The following is an 18,185-nucleotide window of genomic DNA, read 5'->3' on the forward strand; positions in this document are numbered from 1 at the left end:
CCAGGCAGGAGCCCGGACTGGGAATCCAACCAGCAGCCCTTCGGCTTGCCAATCCAGAACCACACCAGCCAGGGCAGCTGTGCTTTTTTCGGACATACCCCGTCCCCCCCCAAGTTCACTCAAGAAAAACGAAAACAGCAGCAGAGGAACAGCCTTGTGTTTCATTAAGATGTTTAGCTCGGTTTGAGCCCAGGTACCGTGGCCCACCGGGACGCCCTCCAGGACTCGGGGCCCACGGCTGCGGGCGTGGGTCCTGGCACCCGGGAGGAGGAGGTGCCCTGATGGGGCCGCTGGCGGGGGCAGTGGGCAGGGAAGAGGTGGGCCCAAGGGAGGGGGCCCCTGAGGGGCGGGGCCCGGCCCAGCTCAGTTCTGTGGTCAGCGCTGCTCTCCGCTCTCCCCCCTCCCCCTTCCCTCCGTCTCCGGGTCTCCGAGGCCTCCAGGGAGGGGCGGGCCGAGCTGCTGCCAGCTGCTCCCCAGGGCAAACCCGCTCCAGAGGCCCGGACCAGGGACTGCCCACAACTTCCCAGAGGGCGTTCTGTGCCAAAATGCCATGTGTGCCCAACCCGGGCCCCGGTCGGCGCTGCACACAGGGCTGGCACACTGGGTCGCCCACTCACACCCGCGTGGGGAGCGGGCTGCTGCCCTGGGATCGAATCCCGCTGTGCCGTCTCCGTCGAGGGATGTTTGGGTCCAGTCGCCCCGGGAACCGGGCCGGTCTGTGCAGCCCGCAATTTCGTCGGGGTGGCCGAGCCCGCCTGCCAGGTGGGGGAATGAAACCCGAGGGAGCAGAGAGCACAAACATTTATTTACAAAAAGTCCAAGGTACATATGATACAGGCTTTTTACACACAGTAGTTAAAAAGAATTATTTTATGTACTTTTGCTACCAGAAAGAAAAAACTTAATCATTTTTGCTGTTTTTATACAAAGTGACAGGTCATGCACTTTAAAAAAAGAGTTACAATTGTTGGCTAAGTGCAAATACTCGATTCCTCTGTCCAGTTTTAAGGCAAGTGGAACGGGACTGCTGCTGGCCAGCATCCTGCTCCGGGAGGGGGCCAGGCGCCAGGCGCCTCGGGGACTCCTGCTCCCCTGGACGGCTGACCTCTGTGGGACTGCCGCCACCGGCGACGTGCAGCTCAGTCAGTGCTGGCCGGCAGGTGGTTGTGGTCGCGTCTCGCCCCCGAAGCCCGCCCCTAGCACGGCTGCTTCCGGAGGAGCCCATGTCTCGGCCCTGCCCCCGCAGCACGGAGGTGCCCGGCGGGTTGTGCAGGGCGGACCCCGCGGCAGGGGCTGTCCTACGTCCATCTGGTGAGCAGACTGCTAGGGACCAGGCGCCGGCAGAAAGGCCCCCTGAGCAGCCCTGAGGCCCAGAAACAGCCCGAAGTCTCCACACAGGACGAGTCCTCGGAGTGGCCTTGGGGGAAACCATTATTCCGGGTCGCTGCATGCCCGTCCTGGGGGACTTCCTGGATGGCAGGGACAGGGGCGTGCCACCTGCCCGGAGCCCTCCACGGGGCCACACTCCCTGGCTGTGGGGCAGAGGCGGGATGACCGGCTCAGGCCTAGGCGGCCAGGGCGAGCGGCCACCAGCGGGGCCGGACACGCCTGCCGTCACCCTCCCCACCCGGTGGGTACCTGTGGGCGGCTGACGGCTCTCCGAGACCCTCCCCTGGGGAAACACGGGGACGTGTCTCGAAGGTGCTTGTCACTGCCGTCGAGGCCGGCGGTGAGGAGCAGGTGGCCCCCAGGGGGCCGCTGCAGGCAGTGCCAACTCAGAGCAGGCCTGCCTGCCCGCACCCGCCCCCTGGCCCCGACGACCGTGCGCCTGCCAAGGGCTCCACTGCAGGAGAGGCAGGGAGGCGCCACGCGGCAGGTCCCCCACGTTCTAATTCTTGAAACACATCTAAGAAGCTGAAGGCGGTGGGTGACCAGACAGCGACGCATGGTCCCACAAGCAGTGAGCAGGCCGGGGGCGCACACCTCTGGCGGTGGGAGCACGAGCCGTGTCAGGGACGGGCCTCGGCCCCCCGTCCCCTGTGAGGTCATGGATGCGCGCTGGGCTCCTGGGAACTGTGCCGACCTCAGAGCCACAGCAACAGAAACGGGCCAACCCGGGGAGACAGGCGCGGTCCCAGCAGAGGCCTCTGCTCTGCAGCCCAGGGGGGCGTGACGTCCCACAAAGTGGGGGGCTGGGGGTGGGGCAAAGCCTCAGACAAGGCCCAAACCCCAGGCTGGGGCTCGGCAGGAAGAGGCATTGAGAACACGGCAGGGACCCCACGCAGACCATGAACTCAACCTTGAGAAAGGCGGCTGCTGGGCCTGCAGGGCACCTGGAGGGACAGCTCCTGGGATGGGGGTACCCATGGCCTCACCAGCCTCAGGGGAGCTGTTCGCTGCCAGGCTGGTGACAGAGGCGGCTCCTCAGTAGCTGGGCTGCCTGGGAGAGCCCCCAGGCTCGTCCGAGCGGCCGGACTCGGGGGGAGCGCACTGGACTTCCCGGAGTCGGAGCGGCGGCCCAGCGCTCTGGAGGGCCAGTGACCCCAAGGGAGCAAACAGGGAACACCTCAGACAAGCCAGAGCAGAGCCCACAGGACCCTGGACTGTCACCGGGGTGGTGTCCTGCACACGAGGGACACGGTCTGCAGCCTCCCCACCCTGAGCGGTGCTCCCGGGCCTGTGGCCGCCGCTCCGCCCTCTGCGCGGGGCCAGCAGCTGGGCTCGGAGCAGCGGGGGGCCGCCCCGGAGGCCCTCGGGCACCTGAACGGCTGCAGCCCAGCCCTGGCGGCGCCCCCGCCTCACCGCTCTCTGCAGACGCACCGTTCGTCACTTCAGCTTTATTAGGGGTGGGACAGCGCTCTGGTAAGGGCACGGCTCAGGCGTCAGAAGCGATGGCGCGGCTGGGGGCCGAAGTGCATGGGCAGGTTGTGCTCTAGGGGCAGGTGGACGGGGGCGAACTCATAGTTGACCCGGATGTTGGGCAGCGGAGGCACGTAGGGTGCGGGGACGGGGCCCACGTTGAGGGGGAAGTTGTTGAAGACGGGCCGGACCGGCGGCAGGGGGAAGGGCGGGTGCACGAAGGCGTAGGGGGGGATCTGCGGCTGGTGCAGGTTCTGCGGGACAGGCCTCGGCAGCGCCTCGACCCTCTGCACTTTCTCCGGGGGCTTCTCCAGGGGGGGCCCGATGCGCTTGAAGGTGTTCTCTGGGGAGGAGACAGGGTGCGTCAGGGGGACAGTGGGAGCCAACCGCGCCCAGGTCTGGTTCCGCCCCTGGGGCCTCGCCCTGGTGTGGGGCCCGCCTGCCCGGGGGCTGGAGCTGGGAGCCAGCAGGCGGCGGCGGCGAGGCCGGGAACCCTGACTGTGCACACAGGGAGGCCCCCTTAAAGCACAACCCCCCCCCAGCTGTCACTAAGGACAAAATTGTCCTTCCATCCGACTGTGACACCCCCACAGCGACCACCTGGGGAGGTCGGGGGCTGATCCGGTCGGACAGGCCGAGCCTCTGAGGCCCCCTTGGGGCCGGGCTGGACGGCCGCCCGCAGAAACGCCACTGCGAGCGTTCGTAGGTGGGCTGGGCCCACTGTCCTCGGAGTCTGGTTCGGCTGCTACGTGCTTCCTGCGCTGAAACCCACCCCTTGGGACCTTCTGGCCATCGAGGAGACGCTGAAACCGTATGTAAGCTTTTACGGCCTTCCCCACAGGGAGCAGGACGAGCCGCGTATCTACAGCCGCCCGAGGGACGGCGCTCCCTGGGCGGTGAGCGCCAGGGTCCGGGGAGAGCCAGGGTCCCGGCGGGGACGCGCCGCGCTGGCCTGTGAGGGGTGGGGAGGGGCACTTGCCTCCGTTCTTCCTTTTCTGTTCCTCTTCGGCCTCCTTCTGGATATCCTCAATCAGCTTCTCGTCATCTTCCTGGAAGAACAAGACGGTAGACGAGCTGGCTCTCAGCCGGCCGCCTGCGGTGGGGAGGCCCCGCCGGGAGCCCGGGGACGCCGGTGTGCCGCTGGCCGGCACTGGGAGAAGCCGAAGACCTGCTGCTGACCAGCGGGGTCCTGGGCCGGCATGCCACTCACCCCCAGTGCCCCGAGAACCCCCTCCTTCCTCCCTGGAGGGGTTCGGGGAGGAAGCCCTCCGGGAGGCTGGGAGGCAGGCACGGGGTCTGTGCACCACAGCGGGCTGCTGGGCCCTGGGCCGAGAGCCCGCTCTGCTCACGCAGCTGCGGGGTGGGTAGGGGAGGACCTCCCTCCAGCTCTGAGGGGCGGGCGGAGAACCCGAGGGTTTGGGAAGCGGGAGAGTCTGGGGCAGGCAGGGCCTGACGAACCCTGAGCTTACAGACTCCGAGCACAGAGCCTGTCCGCGTGGAGCCCAGCAGTCTTGCCGACTCGCTGGACGAACGCCCGCGGAGGCCCACTGGGCCCCCAAGCTGGCCTCTGGCTCCCTGGTGGCGGCGGGCCGTGGAAGCAGCAGCGCTCTGCCAGCTGTGCCCTGGGGACCGGACCAGCGCCACCCCAGCCTGGCCTTTCCCTGCTGACCTGCGGCCCTGACAGTCTGCCGGCACCCACGGAACTGCTCGGATGGGAACGGAGGGCCACAGAGGGGAGCGCAGGAGCCAGAGAGGACCCCCGGAAATCCCTGGGCCGGAGAAGAGCGGGGCAGTCCCACCGTGGCGCTGAGCAACCGACAGCTTGCCCATTCACTTAGCATGCCACCGCCGTCCCAGCCCAGACGGCGACCTGTGGTCCCACCACAGTGCCGTGAGCCGCCGGGGCCGCTGGAGGCAGACGCTGCTGTCAGCGCGCGCCAGAGACCTGCCGTGCCGGGCACTGCCCGCGTCCGCTGGGGAAGCCTCTGCCCGGCAGGGCAGCTGACGGGCGAGGGAGCGGCCGCCGCACAGAGGAACTGCGTTACGCGCCTAGTCTGTGCCGCGGGCAGCAGTGGGCCCCGGCCACTTCGCTTCCATTCTCCGGGCCTCGCGCCGCACGATGGTCTGGACTCAATGGCCTCACAGTCTCAAGGATTCTTTCCAACTCTGACACTGGGAAATCCTTATCACACACCCACATCTTCTTCAGCCTCCCCTGGCCCGGTGTGGTGAGCAAGGCCCGGGGAAGAGGAGGGTGACAATGGCTGAGACCCCATCACGCACGTGAGAAGCTGCCCAGGGCCTGCGCGCCCCAGAGAGCCACGTGTCCGGGAGGGGTCCTGACGGGGGTCCTGTCCAGCCCCCAGGTGACGCATAAAAATGCTGTTAAAGGAAAAATCCAAGACACGGTCGTCCAGCCTCCTCGCACACACTCCACGTGGGGACGTACTGCTCTACGTGCACTCACTAAGCCCACGGACACGAGGGGCTGCAGGAGCCGAGAGTGTGGCGGGCAGCCTGAGGGCTCTGCGTGCGCGTCCCGATAAACCCCACCCACCGTCCAGGTGAGGAGCTGGCAAACCTCTTTAGTTTGGTGCCAGGGCCGGCCTAGAAAGAAGGTAAACAGAACAAGAACAAGGGGGACATCGATCAGGACGAAAAGTGGGAGCGCAGCGGCCTGCGCCTCTCAGCCAGTACGAACTGCCGACCTCAGCCCGCACCTGTGCAGACCGTGGGGCGGGCGGGCGGGCGGGCAGGCTGCCGGAGCGAGAGGGGCGGGGCGCGGCGGGAAGCAGGCACCACTGCTCAGGGCGGAGGGCGCACCAACGGCAGCACCTCGGGGGGCAGCACCTCGGGGTTAGACGGAGAAGCTCCGAGAAAAAGCAGCACATCACCCCTCGGCCTTCTGGCTGAGGGCTAGCGACGAGAAAGTGGAACAGGTTGGGAGATGACCCCAGCGTTTCTCTCAGTGGCTTTTTTTAACTCCTCACCCAGTGACATACTTACCCATTTTGGAGAGAGAGGGAAGGAGGGGGCGGGGGAGGGAGGAAAACGTCGAGGGACCGAGGAAGACAGCCTGGCCGCCTCTCACACGTGGGGCCCAGGCACCGAACGCGCACCCCAGGCTGGGGGCCCTGGCTCTCCACCGAACCTGCGCCCTTTCGGCTTATGGGACGACGCTCCCCTGAGCCACACCGGTCAGGACTCAGTGGCTCTTCCACGGCACGAGTGACAGGCTTCCTGACCAGTTGTTTTTAAGTCACCACTAGTAGCACATCACCTTCACCGTCGCCACCACCGCGTCCCCATGTCCACCTCATCCCGGAGTGTGCTCACACCCAGCGGTCCCCAGCGGAGGCCCAAGGCCCCCCCCCCGGCCCAGAGGGCACCGTGGAAACCACCCGTTCAGGCTTCCTCTACAGCTCGGGAACAGCGCGCCCCGAGACGGCGAGCTGCTCCACGTGGCGGCTACCTGGTGGCGGCAGCGGCGGCCAACGCTTCAGGCCGTTCCACAGCGCCTCCCCGACAGCTTCCCTGCAGAACCCAGGCAGTCCGTGCAGACTCCCCGGCCCGCACCTGGTCGGGCTGCGGGGCCCAAAGGGCGCACGCACCCTTCCTGCAGGAGGCAGCCCAGGCCCCGGCCGGGCCGGGGTGGCTCAGTGGGTTGGGCGTTGTCCTGCGAACGGAGAGGCCACACGGTCACTTCCTGCTCAGGACGCAGGCCTGGGTTGGGGACCAGGCCCCCGGTTGGGGGTGTTCCAGAGGCAACCGATCCGTGTTTGTCTTGCACACTGACGTTTCCCTTTCTTTTTCCCCTCCCTTCGCCTCTAAATAAATAAAATAAATAATAAAGTCTTACAAAAAAAAAAAAAAAAGCGCTGAGCGCCTGGTGCGTGTCAGGCCCTGCCAGGCTGGCTGCGCAGCAGGCAGTAGGCAGATGGCCCCTCCCCCCTCCTGGAGCTTCTGGTCTAGTGCCGGGGTCAGCGTTAGTGGCCGGCCCACACAGCTCTGTCAGGGTAAGGGAGACTTGGGGCTGAGAGGGGCTTCCCCCTTCGGGGAGCAGACTCCAGGTCCTCGGTCATGCCGTGGGGGGGGCGGGCGGGCAGGGCCCTGCCTGTCATCAGCACCAGGTTTCCTGTCACAAACCCGGATGCTCCTGGTAGAAGCGCGGCACCAAGCGAGCGCCGTGTCAGCAGGCCCTCGGGTGGGTCTGAGGCCCTTGCGGAGGCGCGTGAGCGGGGCTTCCCGACAGGGACCCGCCGGCTCCTGGAGGACAGGGCGGTGGGGCACGGCCGCTGGCAGGGGCTCTTCCCGGGGCCCCGGTCCCGCACCTTCTGGAGAGTCGGCGGAGCCTGGTCCGTCCGTCCCTGGCTCTGATCGCCCCTGATCTGGCCAGTGGACTCGAGACCGGTTGTCCTTACACCCCCGCCCTCCCCCTGCAGGCAGTGCCCTTGGAGTCTGGATTCAGCCTGCATTTCAGCAGAAAATGTCAGCGCTCAGCTGTTTGAGCAGTGATTGTTACCATAAATAATGAGTAAATTGTTAGGTGCACCTAGAATATGGGTCAGGAGTCTCAGTTTTCAACTCTCTCCAGCTGGTCGGAGCCGCGGGACACTCACTGTGTTTGGAAACCGAGACCTGAAACGCTGTATAACACGCGTGCAGTTGTGGCTGCGTTCTAGCCACATGCGTTCGACTCCGAGGGGAAGGTTTCTTCCCTCCTCTGGGGCGGGGTGTGTGCTCCTTTCACAGGCAGTTTCTCTTAAGCATTTTAAATTCCTCAAGAGCAAAGGCCGTTTGAATTATGCACTTCAGAAATGGTAAATTTTATACATATTTCACCACAATTTAAAAAATTAATGTTAAGAAAAAAAGAGCGAGGCCCTGGCTGGTGTGGCTCAGCGGACTGAGCACAGGCCTGTGCACCAAGGGGCCGCCGGCAGGCGGGAGGCGACCAGCCGGTGCGTCTCTCCCTCCCCCATCCCCTCCCCCTCTCTGAAGGGCGAAGGCAAGTGTGCGGCTGTTTCGAGATGGAATATGAACACTGGCCCCTCATCAAAACACTTCTTGGGACTTCCGGCCAAGATGGAGGCGTAGGTAGAGACACTGTGCCTCCTCACACAACCAAAGAAAGGACAACAATTCAAATACAAAACCACCAGGACTGACAGAAAATGGAACTGTATGGAAGTCCAACAACCAAGGAGTTAAAGAAGGAACGGCCGCCCAGACCGGCAGGAGGGGCGGAGAGGACTCCCGGCAAAGTGGCGGTGGAGGACCAGGGCGGGCAAGGCGGCGGCTGGCCGACCGGGCGGCCCCACGCTCATGCAGACCAGGAGGACCACCCGGGCAGCGGGACAAACCTCGAGACCCGGGGTCCCAGCGCGGGGGAAACAAGGCCCCGGGCCACCGACTGGAAACACCTGTGTGTGGGGGGGTGAGGTGGCGGAGGGAGGGACCCCCAGCCTCGCAGGGGAGTTTGCTGGAGAGACCCTCAGGGTCCCAGAACGCGCCCAGGCTCGCCCGCATGGAGACCAGCACCAGAAGGGACCACTGTGCTTGTGGGAAGCGGGGGCAGTGACTGCAACCCGGCAGAGAGCGGAGCAAGCACCACTGTTCCCTCTCGGACCCGTCCCCACAGACAGTGTCACACCACGGCAACTTGGGTTACCAGGCCCTGGTGAACACCTAAGGCTCCGCCCCTTATATGTAGTAGCAGGGGCGAGGAGACAAACAAAAAACCAAAAAAACAGAAACAAAAACAAATGAAAGAACAGATCAAAGCTCCAGAAAAAATAACACTAGGCAACAAAGAGATAGCCAACCTATCAGATGCACAGTTCAAAACACTGGTAATTAGGATGCTCCAGGATTGGTTGAATTTGGTTGCAAATTAGATGAAAAAATGAAGGCAATGCTAAGTGAAATAAAGGAAAATGTACAGGGAACCAACAGTGATGGGAAGGAAATCGGGACTATAATCAACGGTGTGGACCAGAAGGAAGAAACATTCAACTAGAATAGAATGAAGAAACAAGAATTCAAAAAAAATGAGGAGAGGCTTAGGAACCTCCAGGACATCTTTAAACGTTCCCACATCAGAATTATAGGGGTGCCAGAAGGAGAAGAGGAAGAGCAGCAAGTGGGAAAGTTATTTGAACAAATAATGAAGGAGAACTTCCCCAATCTGGCAAAAAAAAATAGACTTCCAGGAAGTCCAGGAAGCTCAGAGAGTCCCAAAGAAGTTGGACCCAAGGAGAAACACACCAAGGCACATCATAATTACATTAGCCAAGATTAAAAATAAGGAGAAATCCTAGAAGCAGCAAGACATAAGGAGACAGTTACCTACAGAGGAGTTCCCATCAGACTGTCAGCTGATTTCTCAAAAGAGACCTTGCAGGCAAGAAGGGGCTGGAAAGAAGTATTCCAAGTCATGAAAGGCAGGGACCTACATCCCAGATTGCTCAATCCGGCAAAGCTATCATTTAGAATGGAAGGACAGATAAAGTGCTTCTCAGATAAGGTCAAGTTAAAGGAGTTAACCATCACGAAGCCCTTATTATATGAAATGTTAAAGGGATTTATCTAAGAAAAAGAGAATAAAAAACATGTACAGTAAAATGACAACAAACTCAACAGTTATTAACAACCACACCTAAAGCAAAAACAAAAGCAAACTAAGCAAACAACTAGAACAGGAACAGAAACACAGAAATGGAGATCACATGGAGGGTTAGCAGTAGGGGAGTGGGAGGGGGAGAGAGGGGAAAAAGTACAGAGAATAAGTAGCATAGATGGTAGGGAGAAAGTAGACAGGGGGAGGGTAAGAATAGTATGGGAAATGGAGAAGCCAGAGAACTTATATGTACGACCCATGGACATGAACTAAAGGGGGGGAATGTGGGTGGGAGGGGGTGTGCAGGGTGGAGGAGTACATACTGGCAACTGGTGTGGCAGTTTGGGAAGGGGGAAAATGGGACAACTGTAATAGCACAATCAATAAAATATATTAAATACAAAAACAAAACCAAAAACACTCCTTGGGTTTGGGGCTGAGGGACAGAGGGGGCCACAGAAGCCCTCCCGGAGGTGAGCTCCCTAGGACACGTGCCGGGCACCCCAACCGTCACCGCGCACGGTGAATGAGGACACTTGCGAAAAAGGCTGGCCCTCTGCAGATCTAGGACGCGCCCGGCCGCTGGAAGCGGGGAACAATGGGAGGAAAGAGGGTGACGTGAGGGCCCTGCGGGCGCTCGGAAGACCAGCTGCCCTCCTGCGGGGCCGCACCCCTCGCAGGGAGCCAGGTGTGCTGGGGCCCCGTGCCAGCTCTTCCTCTGAGTGCCTCGCACCGGGGTCATCTCCGTGCCCACCCCGTGAGTCAGGGACTGTTAACCGGGCCCCACAGCACGGACGAGGAGGAAACTGAGGCCCTGGGAGGCTCGGATCCGGGACGCCGGGTCTCAGAGCCGGAGCCCCTCACTCGGACGGACGACAGGCTCCTGAGCCGCAGCTTCTGCGGGGGAACCCTGCCGGCCCGCCCCACCCTCCTCTCTGTCAGTGGTGACTATTTTTAGGTCCTGCTTTGTTCTAGAAAGAGTGCATCTTACCCTTCTTGAAATACAAGAGGGTTCTTTCTCTCTGGAATGAGCGGAACTCTGAACTCTCCTTTCTCCACTGCACACAGGACAGGGCAGGACAAAGCAGCCCCGCCCAAGGAGACAACAGCCCCACAGCAGAGAAGGGGGCAGGCCCCCGGAGAGGTGCGGGAACTCTTCTTCTCTGGGGCCGGCGCTCCTAGACGCGCATGTGCCATCCCTAAGACAACCCAGGGGGAGCCGGGAGCTCAGGAGCCCGGAAACCGCAGGGGCAGGCTGGGCGCTGTCCCCTCCCAGTCCCGGTGAGAGGCCGCTGAGGTTCACACCCGCCCCCCCCGCCCCCAGCACAACTCTCCCTGGCCTTTGAGACCCCCCCAGTAGGTCTCAACGAGTCCTCTTCTCTGCCCTCTTCCCGGCCCCTCCTGACCTCGGGGAAACTTCCCAGCAGATCTGCAGAGCGCGCACGTGAGCAGCGCTGGTTGAGATGGGAGGGGGCGGTCACTGGAGAGTGACCACCAGGCCCCAAGAGGGGTGGGTCTCAAAGAGGGGGTGTAACAAGACGCCAGGTGCAGTGGCAGTGAGCCGTCCGCGTCACGCTGGGAAGGCTGGGGAACCACGGCGGGCACACGTGCAGTCCCCCCCCCCCCCGGGAGCCAGGGCCCAGGACAAAGGGTCACAGCAGAACGGGTGCCAGCCTCTCCCCGCCCGGCACATCTAGACAACGCTTTCAGTGAGAACGGAGCAGGCGCATCTTAGCGGGGGCAGGCTGCACTTCCTTCCTCCCCCGAACCCCTGCGCTCAGCAGGACGCAGAAAGTGCTGGCTGCTCTGGCTCTGGCACGCCTGCTCCACGCTTCCTGGGGAGGTGGGCGGGGGAATACGGTGCGGGGGGGGGGGGGGGCAGGCAGGAGTAGAAGGCAGGGCCCGGCCTCGCCAAACACGGTCTCAGCATGCACACGCTGGCAGGAAGTGAGGTAGAATTCACCAGAGGTTCTATTAATAATAATAATAAAAAAAACCCTGCCACAAACCCCAGCCCCTCATCTCTCAGTAAGGAAGCCCGCAGCTCTACCAGGGCAGCAAGGTCTAGACTGGGGAACAAAAAGGCAGAGAAAACGAGCCCTGGCTGGTGGACTGAGGGCCAGCCAGCCAAGCAAAAGCAAAGTGTTGTGGGTTCGATTCCCAGTCAGGGCACATGCCTGGGTTGCCAGCCAGGTCCCCAGTAGGGGCGCATGAGAGGCAACCACACACTGATATTTCTTTCCCTCTCTCCCTCCCTTCCCCTCTGAAAATAAAAAGCCAAAACACACACACACACACACACACACACACACACGCACGCAAGTGGTCTACGGGGAGAAAGCACGTGTCCCCCACTCGAGTACTGACGACGACGGCCGGGCGCACGCTGAAGGCACCTGAGACGGACATTCAGCCGTCGGCCCAGGGCGGCCTTGCCGGGGCTGCCAACAGCCTTCCTGCGCCTGTCTTCCTCGACGTTTCTGTCCCAGGGCCGGCCGGCTGGCTGCCTGCCGTCCAGCCTCCCGGGACCACGGAGAAGGGATGGGTGGCGTTTCTCCTTCATGTAACTTCTCCTCCCCTCGAAAAGGTGACTGGGAATTGCAAGTCAGCTGCCGCCTCCCTCCTGCAGCACTGGGGGTGGGGTGGGGTGGGATCCAGGTCATGTGTGGCCGCAGCTGTTGTTAATAAACTCGCAATGATTTCATAAAAGGCTTCCAAAGAGCTGAGGATTTAGTTTCAAATTGTTCCCAGATCGGCTGCGGATCGCGGAGCCACACCAGACCCTAACCCCGGCTCCAGCTGTCCCCCTGCAACAGGAAATTGCGGGGAGGAGGGGGGAGCACAGCCCCGAGGGGCACATGCTGTGCAGCTGGGGTCTGGACCCTGTGCTGGGAGCCGGGCGGAGCGAAGGCCCGGAGGCTCTGGGCCGCTCCTGCGGCCATCTCCTCGGGGCGCGGAGGCCCAGCACCCAGCACCTCTGCCTCTAGAACTCCCCCACGGGGGCCTGGAGGCGGCCTGCCGTGTGGCCCTGTTTTGACTCCTTTCAGGGCCCAGCGCTCGGTCTGGGGCCTGCTGGCCTTTGTGAAGACAACACCCAGCCACGGGCCGCGTGCACCGGGCTGAGCCGTGCCGCTGTCCTCCTTGGTCAAACCCTCCATCAGGGACATGCGAGCCTGAAGCTGCCGGGCCGCTTTGTACCGTCTGCAGCCTGCTCCGTGGGGAAGAGTCCTGGGAGGGTCCCGCCCCCAGGAGGCCGCGGGGTTCACTGGGCTCAGGGCCCCGGGGGCACCTGTGCCTGGGAGCCCTCACTCAGGGCGTGAGGACTTCGGAGTGGAAGGAGCCCACTTCTGGTCCAAGACCCGGGCTCGCATCCGGGTTTTACCAAGAGACCCGAGTGTCATTTTCCCCATCTGCACAACAGGAAACTGGTCCCGCCCCCAGGTTGTAAAGGAAACAATGGTACTGAAACAGTGACTAGAAATAAAATGTTGCGGCCAATTGTGGAAGCTGGGGGAGGGGTAACACGGGGGCTCACCGTACTATATGTATTTCTTTTGTAAAAAGTAAATTCAAAAAGTTGAAGAAAGCGCTGAAGCCACAAATTAGTTTCCGACCTGACGTCTGGGCTCTCCCCCTGGGTGGGTTTCCAGCTTTCCTCACCGGTTCCCCCGCAACACCCCGCCCCCGCCCGCCCGCCGTCAGGGAGACCTGCACACGGGCTGGCCTGGGGGGGCGGGAGCCGCTGAGGGGAGGCGGCAGGCCAGCGGCTCGACCTGGGCTGGACACCCACGCTCCTGCTCGCGGACCGCCACCCTCAGCGGGCTTCCCTGCCGCCGCAACGGGACGGCGCGCCCACTTCAGAGCGCTGTCGCGGGACGACACGCACGGACATGCGGGTGGCTGGCTGTCCACCCCAACCCGCTGCAGGCCTGGGAAAAATAACCAGGTTGCCTCACCAAGAGCCAGGATGTAACGGGACCAAACTGTAAACTGGCTGCGAAAGCCCGGGGTCTCCATGAAAATGAGCAGGCCTCAGACTCTTAGGTTAAAGAAACAGAGTTGCAGAGGACGACTCGGGGCAGCCCTGGCGGCCGGAGCCCAAGGTCCGCAGGACTCTGTTTCTGGGGAAGGGACCCAGGCTGCCAGCGACTGCTCCGACACAGACTCCAGCGGCTAGGGGGGAGTGCGAGCCCCCGCTCCCGCGGGCACGTGGGCGCGAGAGGAGCCGCAGACCCGGCTCCGGGCACGTTCCGGGAGAGCCCTACCCCCGCCGCGAAACACCGGGTTCACTTGTGTGTCGAGATCTGGCTCTGCTGTCTGGCCTCTGAACCAGAAAGCCGCGGTCTGCCGCGACCGTGTTTGCCTCTCTGTGTTCTTCTTTCTCGAGTGACGCCTTGTTTTTCCGAGACTCGTGGTTGAACGTTTTGGTGTAGTTTTGATAACTAACAGGGAAGGAAAGTTACTGGTCACCGAAGACCGGACCTCCACTGCCCCCCAACCACGCAGGGACGACCCCCCGCTGACCGGGCAGCGGTTCCTCCCGGCCCCGCCGGTCCCCTGGGCGGAAAGCAGGCGCTGCCGACAGGGCACGCTGTGTGTCCCCGGCCGTCTGAACGGCTGTGTGCTCTCGGGGCCCCAGCAGACGCCGGGCTGGAACTCCATCGGCCTCCTGGTGAGGATCAAGGAAACGGGGCCGATCCCAGTTGTGATGGGAACGGGACACGGGGGACAGAATCTCCGGCCGCGGCCACCAGGGGAAATCGCAGGGGCGTGTGCTCGCCCCATCTTCCTTTCCAGCTTCATTCTGAGCAGAGCCAGGGCCTTCCCCAGGGCAGAAGACAACTCCACCAGGAAACAAGGGGGCAACCTCAAGCCTGGCACCCAGGCAAGGTAACAGAGCACGGGAACCCGTTATAACCGACCCCACGCGTGGGAGAGGGACCGAGGACGGGGAGAAGGGAGACGAGCAGCGCCTGGCACCGGCCAGGCCCGAGGCCGCCTCCCTCGCGGCAGCTCCCGCTCTGCTCTGTTTCCAGAGACGAGACGGGCGGTGGGAGGGACGCTGCTCAGAAGGGGCGACTGAAGGGGAAGGATCCCACCGCCTCCCGGAGTTCCTGGAGGTGCTGGGCCCCCTCTGCCGGCCAGGCGGTCGGAGGGGCGAGCCAGTAGGGGCCACTCCGCCCGCGAAGGCCTGTCACAAAAGGCCGCTGGGTCACCTTGCCCAGCGCCCCCGCCTCGACCAGCAGCGGGTGGCCCCTCTTTGCTGAGCCCCCCTCCCTTTCCCAGTCCTCCCTGGCGGTGCGGGGGTGGAGGAAGCGGCGGGGGAGGCTCAGTGAGGCCTCACGCAACCACAGAGCAGCCAGCGGCGGGAGCAAAGCAGTTCCTGGGGCCGCAGCCCCCTTTTCTACCCAGTGAGGAGGCTGTCCCTGAGAGGCAGACAGACACCTGGTTCCAGAGGATTCCGTACTTTCCAAAACTGGCAGCTCTGACGGTTGGGGTCTGGCCGCCAGGCTGCTCTGCTGTGCCTTCCCAGGGACCAGCTGCGACCCCCACACCCTCTGGTCAGGCACCCTGAGACGCCCTGCACCGGGTGAGGGACGGTGCAGGCCGGTGGCCCCTGAGACTTTTCTTTGGCTTATAAAGAACTGGCTTAAACTGTGTTTTAAAGATAGTTCAGGAGTTTTATTAAGGACCAATAAAAATCGGGAGATTTCACATTAAAATAGATTTCCAGCCTCTCAGGACAATCTGAAGCCATGGGAACTGAGCGCAATCTCATCCGGCAACAATGGGAGTGTGGGGGCGCTGAGCAGCAGCCCGAGACGGGGCCCACGGTCTCTCCTGCCGCCGCAGTCCCCACCATGCCCTACTGTCTCCCGGACCCGGTCTCCTTCATGGGCACCAGTCACTTCTGTTACTACTTGCCCCTGGGGTAACTTAGGCCTGCGAGCCCGGCTGCTCGCTGTTTATATTTCATCCACCCCCCCCCCCGCCCCCGTTTGTGAACGCAGATCCGTAGCACTGCTTTTCGGAGCTGCATGCTGTACTAGTGGGAGCGCCCCACCCCCCAGACTCACCCACGAGGAAGAAACAAGCCTCTGCCGTGCAGAGGCCGTGCTGGGGCTTTCTGACAGCCCCAGACGAAACCGCCCTCACTGACGCAGGGGTGTCCACTGACTCCCCGCCGAGGCACGCCCTCCTCACGTGTTACAACACCTGTCTGTGTGTCACAGCCACTTCCGCCGGCCTCTCCGTCCACACGGCAGCCAGAGGGACGCTGAGGGCTCACGGCAGGCCCGGCCGCTGTCCCGCGTGGGCCAGCCACAGCGCCCACCGCAGCTGGGGGGGGTGGGGGGCGCAGCCCGGCTCCCGCCCACCCCTCACTCTCCTCCCCTCGTGAACCGCCTGCGAGCCACACTGGCCCCCTCTGGCCCCCACACAGGTCCCCACACAGGCCGTTTGTTTCACCCCCTTGGCCTGCCTTGCCGCCGCCCCCGACCGCTCTGGGCCGGCCTCCTCCCGCAGCCCCCGTCACACGCCCCGCCCCTCACTCCCCCACCCCCACACGTGGGCACCGACTGCACGACGGGTTCGGGGTCAGACTGCCAACCTCCTGAGAACGGGGCTTTCTGCCGGACTGGCCCTGGCAACACTAAATAGTTAAGAATGAAGGAACAAACCTATCACTTCTCCAGTGAACTGAAACGGTACTTTTTTCATGCAGTAAGTACTTATGGGTCTGTTTCTGGTCTCTATTTTGTAACTAGTGAGGCTACTGAGGGAGAAGGAGAGGGAGAGGAGTATCAGTGTGTGGCTGCCTCTCTTGTGCCTCTCTACTGGGGCCTGGCCTGCAACCCAGGCATGTGCCCTAGACTGGGAATCGAACTGCCGACCCTTTGGTTCCCAGGCTGGCACTCAACCACACCAGCCAGGGCCATATTTCACTATTAAATACATTTCAACAATGCCCTGATTGGCGTGACTCAGTTGGGCATTGCCCTACAAGCGAAAGGTCGCTGGTCTGATTCCTGGTCAGGGCGCACACCTGGGTTGTGGGCTCGGGCATGTGCAAGAGGCAACCAGCTCGGGCATGTGCAAGAGGCAACCAACTGATGTCTCTCTCTCACACACTGATGTTTCTCTCCATCTCTTTCTCCTTCCCTTCCCTTCTCTCTAAAAAAGAATAAAATCTTAAAAAACATGCTAATAAAGACAGTTTTGAAGTATGGGCTTTAAAAATATAATATTATGTACAGCATCCTTATAATACTATTTTTAAAAGCTCAAGTTAAGAGTGGATATGATTTTTATTCAGTACCTTTTTAAAAAAGATTTTATTTTTAGAGAGAGGGGAAAGGAGGGAGAAAAACATCGATCAGTTGCCTCTTGCATGCCCCCATCTGGGACTTGACCCACAACCCAGGCGTATGTCCTGACCAGGAATCAAACCAGTGACCTTTCGGTTTGCAGGACAATGCCCGGCCCACTGAGTACACAAGCCAGGGCTGTCCTATGTCTTTTTACCACTTAAAGCTATTACACGCTGAATTATATTAAGAGGTCTTAATATTGAACCACACTTGCATTTCTGGATGCAAGGATGCATCCAGAAGTAATTTCACTTAGCTATGGTTTCTATCTGTTGGTACTTTATTCAGAGAATTTAAAACCTAAAGTAACAAGTAGGGTAAGTTTATAGTTTTCTTTTTTGGGGTTCTCTCTCTCACATTTTGGTATCAGAACTATGCAGGTTTTATGTAAATATATGTAAAACTTTCCTTACTTTTCTATGTTCGGAAATATTTCAGATGGCATAAACCATTTTTATTCCCTAAAGCAAGGGACGCAACGGTCATACGGGCCCACGGCCTGCTGGGAACCAGCCGCACAGCAGGAGGCGAGCGGCAGGGGAGCGAAGTTTCGCTGGCATCAGGGCCCGAGCCCCTCCCCACCCCGACCCCATGAACTGTCTCCCATGGAACTGGCCCCTGGTGCCCAGAGGCTGGGGACCACTGCCCTGGAAGACTGCAAGTTCATAAACTGGGCATGTTGCTTCTGAGGAGTAGCTTTTTGGTCACTTTCAGAATATTTCTTCCTGTGGTTACTGGTGTGTGTATTTCCTGTCTTCTCACGGGTCACACAATGTGTTCTGCATGCGTAACCCCTCACTTCACTGGATCACCTTCCTGATACCCCCCCACCCCGCCCCGGAGCCACAGGCAGCCGCGCACCCCCTTACCGTGGGGTCGGTCCAGAGGGAACAGCGCGAACACTCCTGGCAGGGGGCCCCCGGGGAGCGGGGGTGCTGGCAGAAGTGGTCGTACCCGCTGATGGACGCGCGGCAGAGGTAGCACATCTGGGCCCCGCAGCGGCAGGACATGCGGTTGCAGCCCTCGGACTTGATGAGGCCGGTCCCGCACTTGTGGCACTTGCGGATGCGCGCGGCGGTCATCTTCTCCTCTCTGCAAAGAGACGGCGGCGTGACTGCGGAGCGCAGGGGCGCGCGGCCGGTGAGGACCGGTTTCCGCCCGCGTCTGGCTGCTGGGCCCTTGGGGAGGGGGAGGTGTGTGTGTGCGCTCGCGGAGTGAGGGGCGCCTCCGTCCCGGAGTCTGAGCACCGGGTTCCGCTTACCAGTTGTTGGCTTGGGGTAGATTCCTCAACTGACAGAGACTCAGACTCCTCATTTGTAAACTGGGGAACCCCAATT

The 18,185-nt window shown here is 61.7% G+C and overlaps 1 protein-coding gene across 4 annotated transcripts in view; it reads right to left on the bottom strand.

Moving 5' to 3' along the window:
• Nucleotides 1–785: 785 nt before the first annotated feature.
• Nucleotides 786–18,185, bottom strand: part of RNF216 (ring finger protein 216) — a 107,100-nt gene continuing 89,700 nt past the window's right edge. For all 4 annotated transcript variants that reach the window (XM_045821028.1, XM_045821020.1, XM_045821006.1 and 1 more), the window contains 3 exons: nucleotides 17,718–17,940; nucleotides 3,839–3,908; nucleotides 786–3,202 (listed from right to left, as the gene is read on the bottom strand). In XM_045821028.1, coding sequence (XP_045676984.1) covers nucleotides 2,883–3,202; nucleotides 3,839–3,908; nucleotides 17,718–17,940 — 613 coding nt within the window. In that variant the 3' untranslated portion in view covers nucleotides 786–2,882. The remainder of the gene's footprint in view (nucleotides 3,203–3,838; nucleotides 3,909–17,717; nucleotides 17,941–18,185) is intronic.

This window comes from Phyllostomus hastatus, unplaced genomic scaffold (assembly GCF_019186645.2).
Source record: "Phyllostomus hastatus isolate PE091 unplaced genomic scaffold, TTU_PhHast_1.1 phas_contig_150, whole genome shotgun sequence".
NCBI classification, from domain to species: Eukaryota; Metazoa; Chordata; class Mammalia; order Chiroptera; family Phyllostomidae; genus Phyllostomus; species Phyllostomus hastatus.